Consider the following 19,331-nt stretch of genomic DNA (forward strand, 5'->3'; position numbering starts at 1 on the left):
AAAAATATCAAAACAAATTAATGGCGCCGACCATTCACGTATTGAAATTGACCGGATCCTCTCCAAGTCGGGAAGAATACCATCTGCTCCCACTGATAATCTCATTAGCAGCCCGTGCAGAACATGTGATACCATCTTGCTGAGATGGACGGATGGGATGGATGACTGAGTTGGATGGAGGGTGCAGATGTAGCATTAGAGGTGCACTTGCATCGATGCAATTTGTAGAGGATCCCACCACCGCAAAAAGCGGAAACCTCGGGCGGTTATAATGTAGCTTTCTTTTGTTGCTTTCCCCTGTTTCGAGATCTCTTCTTCTTCTTCTTCTCTCCACAGTGGAAGGCGAAGGCGTCAATCACGATCTCCTCATCGTTCTTCTTCGATCTACGCGCGATCACTGTTGCGTTAGCTCCGCCCGCCTCTTCTGTCTCCCCTTGCATGTCTTCCGTCTCCCCGTCTCTTCGGCACATCGTGCCGGAGAACTCATCCACCACGGCGATCGCGGCATTTCGCCGAGTTCCATGTTGCGTTGACGGGCGGAAGCTCGCGTCTCGTAACGCCCGTCGTCGGGCGCCGGGATTAAGAGCGGACGAGAAGCGGTGGGGAAACGTGAAGGCTGTGACGAGTCCGGACTGCGACGGTAGGTTTTGATCTTTTCCTCTGTTTCGTTCATTCGTCGGAGAGGTCTTGATCTGAAGTTGAGCTTGAGATTCCCTCAAACAGATTCCTTTGAGATCATGTTTGATGAAGTTGAGCTGTGACTCCTTTACCAAAAAGATTCATGCCTTTTCTGATCGAAGAGTTGACTCAGATATTGGTGATCGGAATTTATTGAATTTTGATTCTTATTTTAATTTGAAGAGATTCGATGAATGTTTTTCACGTCAAATTAGTGTTATTTGTTGGTCAGTTCTCTCTCTCTCTTTTTATGTTGCCTTTAATTTGAGACTCAACGGAGTCATCATGACAAGGAAACATAGGGCTGATAGTAAATGTCTCTCGACGGACTAATCTAAGTGTTTTCTGATCAGGTCCTATGACTGCTACCGGCAGATCCAATGTTCCTATCTTGTCTGGTTCTGAGGTAAGGTTATTCCCTTCTTGTGCATCATTATCGTGTTATTATTATACAGCTACAACCGATCACTGTCAGAGATCATGGAATAATCATGTGAAAGTTGAGCTTCTTGAGTAGTATTTTAGTGTCATGTTGCTTCCTAATAAAATCATTTCTAAGTGACTCCAACCCTCTAACTAGAATAATATTCAGTGTTGCAGAAAGGTTTAATCTAATGACAAAGGGGGGCATATGGTGATGGAATTCCTTGTTTTTGCCTTGCTTCAATCCTTGATTTATTCTTTTCTTTTTGGAATGCTTCTTGAAACTATAATTTGCATCACTGACCGCTTGTTTGGTGCCTAAGAGCAAGCGTTGTTCATCAGTTGAGGTTGCTGGTTGGAATGACATTATCGGAGGGGAATATATGGATGAATTGATTGCAATTTCAACAGGATTCAGAAATTTCAGTCGATCTCTATCTGATTGCTCCAAGTATCTGCTTCTGCATTCTTCTGACAGAGCAGTAATTCATAGAGCCGAGAGTCTTGGAAGTTATAATTGGCTCACATCAGATGTGGATATTTCAATTTTGTACTCATACATGAGATTGCACTCTTTATTATATTTTCTTTCTCCTACTGCAGCAAATCCACATGACAAGTTGCGTTGGGGTAGTCATTGTTCTAATTAGTGTTTGTTTGGAGAATTCCTAGGTTGTAGAAAGGCTTAAAGCGTTCCATGAAAACAGAACTGGTGAGCAAAATTACTTGGCCATGTACTCCAGCATTTTTGGTGGAATTACCACAGATTCTGCAGCAATGGTGATTCCCATGGATGATCACATGGTCCACAGAGGGCATGGTGTTTTTGATACTGCTGCTATAATGGACGGGTAAGAACCAAGCATTCTGGCATGCTTTTGTGAATATCTAAGATGCCGACATGGTTTACGTTATCGTTGAGCTGAAACTTTAAGTAGCTTTGCATCTGGGATTACTCATCTAGAACTTGGCTTGCTTTTTCTTGTTGTATAGCATGATTCAAAGAAGTTGCAGGATGAGGGTGATTAGTTTTCCATCCATTATTTTCAGATCCATTTGCTGTGCCTATCCTTTTACAATCATGTATTGCCATTACAATCTAACAGTAGCTCCTAGCAAGAAAGAAATAGACACATGAACATTTTGTTTTCCTTCGGAAATCATGGTTCTTATGATTTATATGATTGTATGTTTAAAATTATAATATAATAAACAGAAATCATACTGTCTTCAAGAACAATTCTTACATCACACATGACTAATACTTTGTATGTTTCTCCAACTCAGGCACCTATATGAGCTAGATCAGCATCTGGATCGTTTCTTGAGGTCTGCATCAATGGCAAAAATCCAGCTCCCTTTCGATCGATCAACTATAAGGAGTATCCTTATACAAACTGTAAGTGCCTCAAAATGTATGCAAGGGTCACTAAGGTACTGGCTCTCTCCAGGACCTGGAGATTTCTTACTATCTCCATCTGGATGTCCAAATCCTGCTCTCTATACCATTGTGATTGAAGGCTCATCCTTACCAGTCTGTAGTGGTGTCAAAGTAATAACATCTTCCATCCCAATGAAATCTCAACAATTTGCGGTGATGAAGAATGTTAATTACCTGCCAAATGCGCTCTCCAAAATGGAAGCTGAAGAAAATGGAGCATTTGCAGCGATTTGGTTGGATGATGAAGGGTTTGTTGCCGAGGGCCCCAACATGAATGTCGCTTTTGTTACTGCAGACAAAGAGCTACTCATGCCTTATTTCGACAAAGTTCTCAGTGGATGCACAGCAAAACGAGTGCTAAGCCTCGCAGAAGAACTCGTAGCGGATGGGAGACTTAGTGGAATCAAGTTGAGGAATATAACAGTTCGGGAGGGGAAGACAGCAGAGGAGATGATGCTCATCGGAAGTGGAATCGTTGTGAAGCCTGTTCTGCAATGGGATGATCACGTCATCGGTGCTGGTAAGTTGAATTATGCCTCTTTATATTTGTCTGATAATACCCTTCTGTTCTTCTTGTTTAGAAGTTAATCGATAATTATCATCTAAATCTATAAACAGATGCATGTTTACTCCAGATTATATATTTGCATGCAAAAATTCTTGCTGCATTTGTTTCTTTTGTATCTATAGATAACTAGGGTTGATTTTAGTTTTCTATAAAGGAAATAACTAGTTTCATGATTACTCAACTTGAAATCTCAGTGATAGATATAAATAGCACCAATTGTCACCAACTTTTTCTTCCACGTCACACTTCCGTCTCCTCTCTTCCTATTGTATGTTTCTTTCCTTCCTTTTCTTATTTATGATTACGGTAAATCTTAGCTACAGTAGTCTATTCAAAGATTGTTATGCGAAGCTTCAAATGACCATTTTTGTTCTCGTAGGCGAGGAAGGTCCTGTTGCACAAGCTCTGTTTGAATTGATTTTGGATGACATGAAACATGGTCCGCCTTCGGTAAGAACGTCTGTTCCGTACTGACATAAAAATGTCACTGCTTGAGATAAATTGGAAGTGTAGCACATGCAAAGCATCACCTGCTGCGTCGGACTGCCTCAATCACATTTGGTCGCACACAACCAACGCTCATACCGAAACATGGTCCGCCTTCGGTAAGAACATCTGTGCCGCTTGAATGGTGCGATTGGCATGGTTTTCTTGCGCCATTGGCGTGCATGATTAGAAGAAAGTCGAACTGTGTTACCTTCGATTGTACTATTTACTTGGCATATAATTCTGTTCTTACCCAAGCATGCATGGGAGTTTCTTCAAGGAAACGTTCAAAGTCTCTTCCTGACGATGACATAATGGTGTAGTTGAAGAAACACTACGCCCACCCAAATTCTTGAAATCAGTAAGCTGCAGAAACTCTAACCATTTGCCAGTAATCTCTTTGTAAAAGCTACCAGTCAAACATGATTTTGTATTTGAAACCCGTTGGATTTGTTTCTATCCACCACTCCTCGATCAATGTGCCCTTCGCCTTTTCATTCTAGACTCGACCTGCCGATAACCCCTTGTCTGAGCCATATTTAATTCAACATCTCGGCCATGACCCAAAAAACCACCCCTCGATTGCCGATCCACCAGAGGCAGGCGGCTCCTCTCCCTTGAAATCGGGCGCCGCCGATTATCTCGATTACCATCACTCCCATCCCATTCAAGTGCTGCTGGTCGATCAAGTTGGTGTCTTCTTCGATACTCGAGCTCATCATGATAGTCTTCTCTCTCCCTACGCTTGGAACCTGCAAATTTTGCTCCACACGCTGGAGGTGGCATTCTTGGATCCTCAACACCCCAACCATGATGTGGTAGTGATCCGTATCTGTGGGAGTCATGACGGGGAACACAGCCGGTTGGATCTAATGTTCTCGGTGGAGACGCACCACGAAAGGAGGCCTCCCAAGAAGTATGGCTGGGTGCAGGGAGTTGAGGTCCATAGCGGTGATTGTTGCAGTTGTTACGATGCGTCCGTCGAGCAAAATTCAGATTCCCACAACTAACAAATCATGGAATGTTACTAGAGCTGATAAAACATCAGAAGCAAAATAAATGACAATAATCGAAGGCATCACACGACATTAAATTTGATTCCATCGTCGGGAGAAAACTTACTAGGGGGCATGATAGACCCAGTCACCTTCTTGAGGGGTCAAGTTGGGATCATTTCCGTGAATATATCCTCCTTCAGAGACAGACCCTCTACATGCAGTGTAAACTTCTCGAGACCTACCATCTGCCCTGCCACCTTGTGAACCTCGGCCAAACCTCTGTCTCGTTGAACTGTACAAATCTGGATCATGCTGACCATCCAGTCTCTGTCGTCGAGGGGAAGAGGCAGAACCTGCACGAACAATATCATGATTTATAGTAAGTAGTATGGTGGCTATAATGTAATCATGTCTTTGCAGGTCAATCATGAAATTATGTAAACAAATGAATCACTTGGCAGCACAACAATGGAATGCCAATATCCACGATCACATTTCAGACATCATAGAACACCGATGAGCGGGCTTACTGCAGTGGATTCAGTGGAATTCAAGTGCCAAATACCACAATTCAAGCGAGTATCTGCTTACATGCTGCCAAGGGCAGCATTATAAATCAAATCGTGAGCACCGTAGGTTGACAATGTAACTAATCAAGCTGCATTAGTGATTCTTTCACTTGGATGAGTAGACCCCAAAGTACTATGTTTTCTTGGTCGAAAATACTACTCTGAAAAACACTTTACCTTCTCCAAGAAACTTGAAGGAGTGTGACTACAATCACCATCCAAGCATCAAGCATAAAGTCTCTCAAATCGGACTAACTTACACCTCTTCAGGAAGAATCCTCTTTTAGTAGACAGTGCAAACACAAGCATACCGATCCAACCGATGATGAACTACTTCATGGTATTCCTCTACACAATTCTCTACCAATTTTTCTTGCAACAGAACCTTTGTACGCTTAAAGACTGGATGATGCTCTGCTTAAAGTGTCAGCAGAACATGGCTCTGCACCCCCATTTTGCAACAACCATTTTCAAGTAGAGAAGTAGTGCTAGTTCTCATTTGTTCTTTCCGATACAATAAATTTCGAAAAATCAGTGGCCATAAAAGATGTCACAACAGATTGCCTACATGCCAAGCACAAAACCTTTGTTTGCTTCAGCTAGCAAATTTTCATGCATTTAGATTATTTCCCCGTAGGATCAACACACTGACTCCATATGATATACTAATCATAAATGAACATAAAATGCTCGAAATCTTCATCAAATGAAACCAAAAAAAGATCTGCTGAACTTGTATGTGATAAAAAATAGATCACCACTTCTTTTGTAGAAAAATGAGCAAAAGGATGTGGTACACCAAAGTTCGGACGAGAAACAAAAAAGCATGTCAGAAGTCATCCTGACTGCTCCAATAAGATTAAATTCCAGTTAGTACGATCTAACAAAGAAAAAACCTGTCAAGGTCTTGCACTATAAAGCCAGCCACAATGACTTTTACTCAGATTTGAAAACCAATGACCAGAGCAAATAAATATGTCAATATATTTGCCAATCCATAACCTGTGATTGTAGGTGAACAATTAGCCTTTTTGGATTCCATCGATAAAGATATCTAACCAGGCTGCCCTTATCCAAAATTTCATGGTTAACCTACAACATCATCATCACCACAATGCTTTCAGAACATGATTTTGCAGGACTTAATAACACAAGCTTGCCTGCATACCAATCATCTGCATGTCATAGAAATTCATTCTCAATTTGGAAAAACATGGAGCTTGAACTAATTGGCTATTATATTAAACATGCAAGCTAGAAGACGTATACCAACAGTGTTACAATTTTATACAAATCGCATAATCTTGGACATTCACAACACTCAAATCTACAAAAGGAAAACTTAGCTATTCAAACACAAGGGGAAACCATTTCAAAGCGAAATTGACGGATAATTAGTACATGAAGAACAGAGTGATTTCAACAGTTACTGCATGAAGCTGGAACAAGACAATTATTTTCTATTGATTAAAATGCATTAAAACACATTGGAATAATCAGAAAATACTAACCAAGAAATATATCAGAAAATACTAACCAAGAAATATAGACTCCCTTAAGAAGCACATTAGCATGCAACACATTAGGTGCAATTACTAAAACCAAAAATAGTTTCGACAAATTTTCTCTCTTTACTTTGTGCATCAGTGTTTTCCAGAAAACAGGACATGCTGAGCGACAACATCACTTTTGCACCGGCTACTTGATGGTCCACTGGCTTGTAGGTTCAGATTTGGGTCAGCACTAAACCTAAAGATCGTGTTCATTTCTCTAATCAACATTGTTTAGACGTTGCTTTCAACCAATGTATCCATGTGGCTACCAAATATCAGGTAGAATATAACATCATAAGCAAAAAATGAGCAATAGAACCACATTACATTGTACAATAATAACAATGTCTTCTGAAAAGTGCAATGAAGAGAGAAATATTCTTTTTCCAAATCGTATAAGAACTATAAAATCAGAAGAACAAAAACCATGAAAACGATGAGCAGTTGTGTATTCTCAAGGGCTCTGCTCACATTTTACACAATCCGCTAATTATTACGATGCAGATTAAAGAAAAGAACAGAAGGAACACGAAAGATATAATCTAAAAGGGTTAATTATAAGATTAAAAAGTTACTACTTTTTAATCGAGGTTCCTACATCCTAACAAAATGAATGAAGAACAACGGAAATAGAAGCACAGGAATTCTGATAATAGGAACTAAAAGCATGAAAAAATATCTCCATGACCAGATTGAAACCCTAATTTCTCAACCAATTAAACCATCAAATTGCACAAAAATACACTATGGATGGAAGTAAGAGATTGCATCAGCGTTTCGTAACCGAATCTTCATCTGCTGTTTAAATAAGATGAAAAAAGCATATGGAAACGGATGGTAAACTCATTGTTCTCATAATTATGGGGTTTCGGGGGCAAGAAAAACGATTAAAACCTGGACGCTCGTGGAACCGCTGGTGGCGGGAGTGGAACACCGTAGACCCGCCACGACGGCGGGTTGGCGGCGGCGACCCGCGCCGGCGCCGGTCCTGGGGACCGCCGCGGCGCGGGGCAGGAGGCGGCGGCGGATGGTGCTGGCGGAACCGAAGAGAATCGCTGATGCGGGCTTCGGAGGCGGTGTCCCGGCGCTCCTCGTCGTCCTGGCTGTTGGGGCCCGCACCGGTCCGTCTCGGGGACGGAGCAGGCGAGGGTTCCTGCGGCGGCGTCTCCTCGTCTTCGTCTCGCTCGCGGGATCTCATCGATCGCTGACTCGTCTCGCTTCGCATCACGTCGCCTTCAACTACGGCGGAATGCGTCGGAGCGCTCGCTGTGATTTGGTGGGGTTGTCGAACAAATCCGCCCTTAAAACAGAGCGCGAATTCCATGGAAAAGAGCGCGCGCGCGCCGTTTCCATTGGCTTTCCCTTTACACAAATGTCTTCATGCCATTATTAAACATATTTTATTACTATTTTCATGATAAATAATCACCAATAGCATATGATTTTTTTAATAATATATATATACGTATATTTCAGATTAAGTATGCAAATTTTGCCATCTTTTAGTTTGGAATATATTATTAGGCTCTTCATAATTTTCATCCAATATCATTCAAATTCCTATATAAATAAATAATATATATACATATATATATATATATGTATATTATAATAGTAGCTATGGTCAGTGGTGATTTGAATTATAATTATGTTTCTAATATAATTACAATGTTTCTGTTCATTGAACCAATTTAAAGGAGGATGCTTTATGTATTATTGATTTTAATTAGCTCATATGTGTTACTATTTTTATAACCTATTAGCCAATTTTATAAATTTACCTTTTATTGTTAATTTTGATGTTATAAATGTGTGTGATCATGAAACACGTTGCTGCCTAATTATCCTTCCAACTCAACTCAAAAAATAATTTATCCCTTTCTTTTTAGGATTTTTTTTGGGTATATTGATGAATATCGCTCGAAGAATTTCAAGCGTACAAAATTTTATGTTTAATATACCTTTTTCTTTCGGAAAATATATGATACTTAATTGTGAAAGTGTTATTAGAGTATGTACGTATCATTTGTAATATCGTACCACAGTGATATGTACCAATCCGATAGAATATCATGTGATATATTGGTATATCTTAATATATCATATATTGGTATAAATCGATATGTCTTGTACCTTGCTAATCGATATATCACTAAGATACGATATTCAAAATCTTACTTTTACAATATATAATTTATAAATATATATATTTATCATTACCGTCCTCTCAATTTAGATGATTTCTCTTTATGTAGCAACCAAAACTATCTCATAGTAGACATATACAACATGATCCTCAACTAAAGTATCGTATCCACTCAAATGTTGATGAAATCAACATTAACCCAATAAACACATCAATATAAAATTAATTACTTTGTAGTTAGTCCTCGTTTATCATTATAAGTATATAATAGGACAAATCATATCACAAATAAATAAAAACTATAGAGGGAATATTTAAACTTTCATAAAATCATATCTCTTTTTTTCGACATGTGTTTTATTAAAATCTTTATAGGCAATATTAGTGTCATCTCTTTATATACAAACTCATTTTTTATTTTATATTAAACATATAATAATTTATTATAATTTTATTCGAGACAAAATATCAAGTGTCAATATGAGACACAAGATTGGTATCTCCAATGGAAGTGTCATCTTTTGATCATATATATCGAGAAATCATATAAAGCATGAGTATCAAATATGTTTATTTCCTAATACTAATGGATGATTCTTTTTATATATTTTTATAGTAATTAGTCAACATGATTTACTATGTATAATCAATTAGACATTTTATAAGTTTTACCTTTTATTATTGATTTTGATTTCTGTACAAGTCTGTAATATGTATGCAAAGCATATGAGTGAATGTATTTTTTACATTTTATCTACAATTATCAAACCCACATCGGATCGAATCGAACCGATTCATTGAATTGGAAAATATTGTGATCCGGACCTCAATCTCATTCAATTCACTAATCAGATTGATTGGAGTGTAAAAAACACTAAAATATCCTTAAAACCCTGTTGACAATATTTTTTTACTTCAGAAAAAAAATAAATCTTCACATTATTTTTATTTTAATTTAATTTTTGTAATATTTTTATTTTCATTTATTATAGAAAAATATTGTACATTAATATCTATTTCAAATGCAATTAAAAAATAAAAAATATAGATTCTAAACTAGTATTACTTACTGATTAGACCATTTGAACCTTAAAAAGGATTTGAATGCTCTTAGTATTTTATTAACTATCAAGGACATTTAAATTTTTAATCGTACATAAGTCTTTTATAATGATAAAAGAAAAGACATTACTCAAAAGATGGCATCGAGGGAATGATCGAAAAAAGCCCATATGATGCTTAATCAAAGATGATATCGAGGATTAGAAATGGTTCGAGAGGTCGAGCTAAGCCAACATACTTAAAGCCCTTTTATAAATGACTCCAGTAACTATCGATACTTTGTCACATGTTATTCCGTAAGATAATTTCATAGAATCATCGAAGATTATGGAATGTGGAGTAATCGAGTATTACCCCAATTATGGAGAGTTGCTCAAAATCTTGGGTGTTGTGGTTAGCATCATCCTCTTTGCTTGGAGACATACAAGGTGTTGGGAGATAATGTCTTTACAAGATAACTCATTATGTGATAGAAGTGCTTCATGCCCTAGTTGGGCCACGTCAAGATCAGGGATGCTTCATTGTTAGATTTAGTCGTGTTATGGGTTCAAAACTCTTCATGGGTTTAAGATGCTTCATAGCCAAATTCCATCACGAGATGCTTCATAATCGAATTTGGGATGCTCAAATGGCCAGATTCGATCACATCGAGGATTCAACATACGTCATGCGTCATGAATTCAAGATGTTTGATGATCAAATTTGATTGCATCAAATATTTGAGATGCTTCATGGTTAGATTTGTCCATGTAAAAGATTCATGTTGTTTCCAATCTGCTTCGATCATATCACTGCATCTAATTTGATTCGATTTTGATGATTTGATATCTGATACATAATCTTATGTGTCCAATTAACCAGTGTCCTCGATCAAGGCAAGGATGAAGCTGTGAAGGCCAAACGATGTTTGAGCCTGTTTGAACTTTGGCACCTTATTCTGAACCCACTTTTAGCTCGAGGCCTTGAAATTGTCTCTCTCATTCTTTCTCCTCGAGTTTGGACTATGACACGTCCGAGGGTGGATGTAAAACATTCATTCATTTGCAACAGTGTCGTAGAATCTTCAGCTCAAGAGAGAGCTGTCTCAATGACGTTGCCCTAATGCACACCGGCCATGCAGCCTGACGATATATGTTCTCTCTTCAGCATCGCCTTCTCCAGCAAACTCTCCTTGCAAGGCCATGCAACGTGCCAATGATCTTCTTGGGAGACACTTCGACCTCGACTTCTCTCTCTCTCTCTCTCTCTCTCTCTCTCTCTCTCTCTCTCTCTCCTAACCCCGAAGATTCCTACTCTTCTATCAAGACGATGAACCGGTAGAGTGAGATGCTCAACACTGTGAGGAGTGGATCAAGCTGCATCAAATTTGTTCATGAACAGGTTTTTAGTGACATGGAAACACCATAACACTAACAAGACCATGATTGCCAGTTTTACATTGCATGGTTGAACAGGAGACAAGTGTTAGAATACGACATATGGTTGATGCAGACTGGCTGTTTCTTGCAGAACTTTCAAAGGGCCAACGGATTGGAATTCGATGAAGATCATGCAGAAACTCCAGTGTCTAACTTGAATAAAAATTCTGAACACAGAGGTGAAAGTTCCAGCTTTATTCAGTTAGTCAGCACAAAGAGCCTTTATTCAGTTGTCTATATATATATAGAGGTGAATTTGCTTATCTTCAGCTCCCTCTCGATCCAGTTGATTAGCGTTGTTGTTTGTGTCCAAGACGGTAATCGTAGTGACAGTTACTTCGCCATTATTGTAGCTCTAATAAACGCATAAACGCATATTGGAGTAAACGGATCAGATTGTCTGGGGGTGGGGGGAATGTATCCTTCTTATTTACATAATAATATGGATGCATTTATTACACGAAAAGTAATTTTATATTTATCTATCTAGTAAATATATATGGAGAATATATCGAGCAACTGATATCTTGATCTATATTATATCTTATGTTTGTTTGTAAATTATGGACGTACCCAAGATTGATAATATATTAATGGTTAATCATTATCAGATAGATAATCATCATGTGAAAATTATTACCGAAGCAAAAGGTCGAGGTCACCCTCTACCCATTTGTTTGGGTGGACAAAAGTCTAAAGCATATCATTTGAGATCATCTTCTCTTGTTGCCCACATGAACAAAACACCAAGAGGAAGACGTTGGAGCGATTAAAGATTATTCCCTCGAAAGCTAGGCATAAAATTTAATTTCTAATGTCATGCAGGAGGGCTTTCTTTCGAAGAAAAATCCACACCCACTAAGAGAATTTGGTCACTAACTTGAACGTCAGAGGGATCATGGAGGGAAAGTTTACAATCGATCCAAATAGCCCCTTGATCTTCTAAGGATATATTGGTAACTGATGGTAATCAATCCGAACTATCTATTGATATTTTCAAAATATTTTTATGGATATTCCGTAGGGGAGGTTGATCCATAACTAATTTGGACACTTGGACTGTCTCTTGATCTTCTCGAAATTTCGTATAGATATTCCATAGGAGAGCTAGTTTATAATCGATTTGATCTATCTTTGGTCATGTTAGGAGGTGTCCCGGTAGCTTGATACTTTGGAGATTGACTTAAGCCGCATTTAGACCCCATCCTTTATGGGTAAGAGAAAAACGGTGTGCTTGTGTAGTGGGTGGTGGCTAGTTGGTTTTACCCATATCAGATGGAACAAAATATTCAGCCATCATATTGAAAGAAATATGAAAATTTATGTAAATGACATGATAGTGGAGAGCAACACGGCTGATTCGGAATTTAGTTAAGATTTTTTAATTTTTTAAAAAAATTAGAATATGTCTTAATCCAATCAAATGCATCTTTGAAGTCAATTCAAGGAGATTCTTCGGGTTCATCATGCATCGAAGAGGAATAGGTATAACTTATCTCGATTGATAAAAAAAGGTTTAATAGTTAATAGGTTGACTAGTAGTGCTTAGCTAATTTTATCTCAAATCGACGAAATGTGTCTATCTTTTTTTTCAGCAGATTTCCAATGGACCGAGGAGTATTAGGATGCGTTTAAGAAGTTAGAAAGATCACCTCACAAAATTATCGTATGTAAATGATGGTTCAACTGTTTGGATACTAATCATCGACGATTCTACCACCTGAGATGGAGGTGGTTCTGGTCTTGTTCTCAATGGCTCGAATAGAACAAACAACTTGGAAGAGCCAGCACTTTGTGACAACTTTAAGAGAACCCTCAATAGCACTTATGGGGACATATGATAGAAAAAAATATTTAAGTCCAATAAAAGCTTAACACATGATAATCTAATCTAACACAAGGAGACTAAACACAATCAACAACTAAGTCCGTGTTAGCGTTCACCGAATATAAAATATCTAAAAAATTTTCTATCCATTCCATAAAATAATTTTTTAGTTGAACCAATTATAAAAAACCAACTGGACCACAGTAATAATCATGGTCAAATATTATTCATTCTCATTTCTTTCAATTTCAACAGAGGTACTAACTTAGAAAGTGTATATATATTCGGTTGAAATGTATATATATATATATATATATATATATATATATATATATATATATATATATATATATATATATATATATATATACAAATATGTGAACGGCCGACGCCATTAATTTGTTTTGATATTTAGAAAATGCTGTAGAAAAGGGTAATACGAGATTGTCTGGGGGAATGTATCCTTCTTATTTACATAATAATATCACACTGGATGCATTCATTACACGAAAAGTAACTTTATATTTATCTATCTAGCAAATATATATGGAGAATATATTGAGTAACCAAAAGTCTCGAGTAATTACTGATATCTTGATCTATATTATATCTTATGTTTGTTTGTAAATTATGGACATATAAACTTTTATACTTTTCAAACATGATAAGAAATATATTAATGGTTAATCATCATCAGATAGATAATCATCATGTGAAAATTATTACCGAAGAAAAAGGTCGAGGTCATCCTCTACCCATTTGTTTGATGGACAAAAGTCCAAAGCATATCATTTGAGATTATCTTCTCTTATTACCCACATTAACAAAACGTCGAGAGGAAGACGTTAGAGCGATTAAAGATTATTCCCTCCAAAGCTAGGTATAAAATTTAATTTCTAATGCCATGCAGGAGGGCTTTCTTTCGAAGAAAAATCTACACATGAAGAGAAAGTTTACAATCCATTCAAATAGCCCTTTGATCTTCTAAGGATATATTGGTAACTGATGGTAATCAATCCGAACTATCTATTGATATTTTCAAAATAATTTCAAAATATTTTATGTATATATATATATATATATTTATATCTTGAAACTATTTTAATATATTTTATCTTCTCACTCAAGTCAAAATATTTCTGTTGAAATGTGAATTTTGGACATTGCATGTGAAAGAGTGTGGAACAGGACATACCAAATGTTCATTCTAGCTTAGAAAGGGCACATTTCAGCATAGTAACGGAGAAAGATATTTCTGTTGCACGAGTTCTTCGCTACATGCAGTTGGGCTCTCAACCGTAGTCGTCTCGTTCCTACCAAAGCCAACCATCTTTGCTTCCCCATCAAGCCAATCGTGTGCATGCGAAGTCTCGTGATGTAATCTATGCAAGGATTCAAAAATAAGCTAATCTTCCTGTTCATTTATTTTTTGGACAAAATCCTAACAAAGACATAACTTCATGGGTACATCTAATAACTTCAATGGTATGGCAAGAACTAATAGTTCTCCATCAGGTGAAATAGATCTGAAAACATTGTCGATTGACATGTTTTTATGTTAATATAATCAGTTTTTCTTCAATCAACACAATGCACCACAGCATCAGTCATACTTACTGGCCCAACACGCAACTGTTCTCAATCCTTGATATCTTCTTAGTATGTGCTCAATGTTGTATTAATTTAATCTTTGTTACAAATTTATTGCATCAATCTTTATATTAATTTTACATCACGATTGGTTATCAATATATGCATTTGCCAACTTTAATGATTCATTTATATCATCCGAGGTACACAAAAAGCACAACTTGTGTGCATTATTAACTTGTGTGCATAAAAAGATTGACACGAAGGAGGTCGAAATATCTCACTTTAGGTTTTGGGAACATGTCAATAGATATATTCATGCATTTAATACTAAGTGGGGGAGTAATCGAAGATAATATCAAAAATAAATGCTCACATCGACGATCGATGAAGAGAACTTTAGGCTCATCAAATGGCTAACCAATATAACGATGGGCGTAAGGGCAATCATCAACTAAATGTAAATCGAGGGATGAAATAACATGGGTTTAAACTTGGCAAGGGTAAAATACTTGCATTTGCAAGAGTAAGACTATGTTATTAATCATACATTGTGATGCTAAATAATTTGAGAGTTATATTAATATTTTTTATAATTTAGATCAATAATAAATTTAATAAATGATGAAATTTAAAAAGATAATAATTCTACATAGTCATATATTAAGTTAAGACTAGATAAAGATGATATTAAGAAAAAAAAGAGAGACTAGAGTTTTCTGCTTAAGATGACCATTGCACCTCTCTTTCTTCTCTGTGATGATGTAGAGCCTAATGGCTCATCCTCCTCAATGTTAGGGAGTCCCTAATGTAGAGGGAGAGAGAAATCAATTAATAAATATAATAATTTTTTTTTATTTTGATAAACCCCAGGCTGCATGCATCTTCTGAATACTTAATTATCCTAATCAATAATCTAGTATATCTTGAATATATATATATATATAAAATCTTTGTTGACATAAATCGATCAAGATTACGTGGGGGAACGCATCCTCGCATTCATATAGTAATGTCACACTAGATGCATCCATTGCATGAGAGGTAACTTTATATCTATCTATCTATCTAGTAAATATTTATATCTATCTATCTATCTAGTAAATATATATGGGGAATGTATTGAGCAATCTAAATCATGGATGTGTAAGCTTTTATACTTTTTAAACGTGATAAGAAATATATTAATAATCAATCATCATCAAATAGATAATTGCCATGTGAAAATTATTATAGAAGAAAAAGGTAGAGGTCACTTTCTACCTATTTATTTGTGTAGACAAAAGTCCAAAGCAGATCATTTGGGATTATCTCTTCTGTTTGCCCACGTGGACAAAACATTAAGTGGAAGACATTGGAGCGAGTACAGATTATCCTCTCCAAACCTAGATATAAAATTTAATCTTTGGCGCTATACCAGAGGGCTTTCTCTCAAAGAAAAACCCACACCCACTAAGAGACTTCGATCACTAACTTGAGTATCAGAGGGATCGGGACAACAAATTTTTCTCGACATCAATCTTAGTGTAGGTGGCACCTCGGGAGCTTGACATCTCGGAGCTACCTCGGAGACGTCTCGTAGCTACCTTGGAACTACCTCAACTACCACCTCGGACATTCTTACGTCCTTAGTTTTGGACCATGTCGAGTTGACTCAAATATTGATAATAATTTTTCTAACATTTTTGGCGCTAGAAGGAGAGCATATCACATAAACATCTGCATGTTAATCCTCTTAATGAACGCTCCAATGAGGAGGCCCTATCTTTGAACCATAGCACTTTTACTCAGGGGGTGAGGGCAACTGTCATCCTTCTGATACGTCCACTTTAGCACAAATGTTGACATGAAACTAGCATTTGTTCAATGACCAGACCTCTTGCTTCTAACGATGACCTCGGGTCATCTGCTTGTCCCTACCGAGGTGTTTTTGAACCTCACTCAAAAGGCAAATACGCTAATGGGTATAATGCAAGCTATTGCCTAACTTCCGTCTCAGCTAGCCCAAAAAGTGATGCCATCATCTTAATCGTAATTAATACCTCAACCGTCGCTAGCATCAGCACCCGTCAGGATCCCCCCACTTGATGTCGTACCAGCATCTTAGCATTGTCTATGGCCCGTGGAACTATTGGCTGAGAGGGCACCTCGATCCCCCAACCATGGAATTCAACACACTATCGTACCACTAGTCTGCTCTATTCATATTTGAGACCCAATTAGTGAATTTGATGGATGACTTCCGAAGGATCCAACTATGACAAATGGACCAACACTTATAAGAGATACAGTGAGAGTTCCAATAATACATAGGGAAAAGTCTAGTTGATCCCACCTTGGGTCGGTCCCCATTCACTCAAAACATCAAAGAGCAACCAATCCAGATAAATTTTTGCATACCATTATTGGACCCTTTTGATGATAATACTAACATGATAGAGTATACTGTTGCCTTTCACACCCAAATGTCGCTGTATGACACCTTAGACACCTTGATGTACTACACCTTCTTAACAATGCTAAGAGACTCAATATGAGAATGATACAATTGCTTAAAAACTGCTCTCAATCGGCTCCTTTGCTTAGCTCACAAAGGATTTTAAGCTCTACTTCTTCGGGAATGCACACATGAGGTCATCGACAATAATGCTTCTTGGACTCGGGCAAGGAGAGGAAGAAATATTCTCCATCTTCATTGCTTAATTTATTAACAAGATATGAGGAATACATGAAGCCCATCCATCGCTTGTGATATAGGCCTTCAAGATGGGGGCTCAAGTCCTCTTGCTTTTTCTAATCAATGGTGGGGAGGCTACCGACGACGGTACTCAATGTGCTCTAAAGAGCCAACTAATACATTGTTATGGAGGCAACGATCTCAAGTAAGCACATGAAGATGCATAAAATATTGAGACATGAGTGACTATCATTAGCCTCGACCCCAAGGTCACCACCGTGAATAAGAAATGATTGACTCGAGCTGCCCAAGATTCGAGTCGACTTCCTTAAACATGACTAGAACTAAAACTTTTTATAGATAAAGGAAAAAAAAAGCTCTTGAAAGACCCTCCATCGATAGAGACACCATTAGAGAGGAGGGATAAATTCAAGCGCTACCGTTTCTACTGCAATTATAAGCATAACATAGAGAACTATCATGATTTGAAGGAGCAAATCAAAGAACTCATTTGTTGGGGACAGCTCGAGAGGTTTGCCAAGAGGCATCGTGAACCTTCACCTCAACCTCAAAGGGTGGTGGAGAAGTAGATTGAAGTCATTATTAGTGGACATTCCTTACGAGAAGATAGCTCCTTGAGTCATAAAGCTTATGCTTGAGCTATCATCGAAAAACATCTGAGGTCGGAAGATAAGTTAAAAATAACCTTCAAGGAAGAAGGTATGGAGTACCCCAACCAAAATCACGATGATGCATTAGTAATCTCTGTGAGGATGATTAATGCCTGAGTAAAGAGGGTCATGATTGACACAGGTAGCTCTATCAATATCCTCTACTTTAACGCTTTTCAAAAACATGGACTTTTGGCTAATGATCTCACTTTTATGACTTCTTCGTTGATGGAGTTCACTAGCGACTCTATCTCCCTCTCAGGACTATGAGCTTGTGCATCATGTTTGGCGATAAGCCCCACTCCAAAATGATAATGACTAAATTCATGATGATCGATATTCCCTCGATATACAATGCGATCATAGGGTAACCCATGCTTAATAAGCTAAGGGCGGTATTATTGACCAACCAAATGGTAATAAAATTCCCAACAAGGATCAACATCGGATCGCGCTAGTGTTATCTGATGGTGGTCTCTCTACCGAAGAAGGCCCGACTCAAGGCGCCCCCGATGGACCCTCGAAATTTCACAAAGTCCCTCTCATATTCGGAGCCGATAGAATCACTGATTGATGTACCTTTGGACAATGACCATCCTGATTAGGTTATCAAGATCGAGACAATATTTTTCGAGGAGAAACAAGTGCAAATCATCATTTTTCTCAGGAAGAATATCGAGATATTTGCATAATCATACAGAGACATGCTATAAATAGACTTAAAATGGCCTAACACTATTTGAACATCTCTCCCAATGCTGAAGTAAAAGCCTCGCAGGTTTGCACCTGATCGCTAATAGGTGATTAGCGATGAAGTAGACAAGTTGTTAGGTTTATTATCGAGATGTAGTACCCATAGTGCTTGCTAATATTGTACTAGTTAAAAAGTCAAATGAAGATTAGATGATGTGTGTTGATTATACCGATCTCAACAAAGTATGTCAGAATGGCAATTACCCTTACCCCCAAATCAATCAGCCAGTTGATGCTACCTCAGTTAATGAGCTCTTCACCTTTATGGATGTATTCTTGGGATATAACCAAATAAGGATGACACAATAAAATTGAGAACATACCTCCTTTATTATAGATTGAGACACATATTGTTACTGAGTCATGCCATTTGGATTGAAAAATGCAAGGGTGACATACAAAAGGATTGTGAACAAGATATTGAAATACCAGATCGAAAGGAATATCGAGATATATGTAGACGACATGAT

At 37.6% G+C, this 19,331-nt stretch overlaps 2 protein-coding genes across 3 annotated transcripts; one reads left to right on the forward strand and one right to left on the reverse strand.

The window, feature by feature from the left end:
- The first annotated feature begins 290 nt into the window (after positions 1–290).
- LOC135617012 (D-amino-acid transaminase, chloroplastic-like) lies at positions 291–3,856 on the forward strand. Its single transcript, XM_065116852.1, has 5 exons — positions 291–640; positions 1,032–1,084; positions 1,774–1,952; positions 2,389–3,062; positions 3,490–3,856. The coding sequence occupies exons 1-5, from the start codon at positions 439–441 to the stop codon at positions 3,582–3,584; spliced, it is 1,203 nt and encodes a 400-aa protein (XP_064972924.1). The 5' UTR covers positions 291–438; the 3' UTR covers positions 3,585–3,856.
- Positions 3,857–3,968: 112 nt separating this feature from the next.
- On the reverse strand, positions 3,969–8,059 carry LOC135585990 (uncharacterized). Of its 2 annotated transcripts, none has more exons than XM_065116853.1 (3): positions 7,611–8,059; positions 4,719–4,947; positions 3,969–4,602 (listed from the first exon to the last, which is right to left on the reverse strand). In XM_065116853.1, the coding sequence occupies exons 1-3, from the start codon at positions 8,038–8,040 to the stop codon at positions 4,071–4,073; spliced, it is 1,191 nt and encodes a 396-aa protein (XP_064972925.1). In that variant the 5' UTR covers positions 8,041–8,059; the 3' UTR covers positions 3,969–4,070. The 2 variants fall into 2 exon arrangements, with proteins under 2 accessions (XP_064972925.1, XP_064972926.1); XM_065116854.1 differs by having other exon boundaries at positions 3,969–4,629.
- Between the last annotated feature and the right edge of the window lie 11,272 nt (positions 8,060–19,331).

This window comes from Musa acuminata, chromosome BXJ2-7 (assembly GCF_036884655.1).
Source record: "Musa acuminata AAA Group cultivar baxijiao chromosome BXJ2-7, Cavendish_Baxijiao_AAA, whole genome shotgun sequence".
NCBI lineage: Eukaryota > Viridiplantae > Streptophyta > Magnoliopsida > Zingiberales > Musaceae > Musa > Musa acuminata.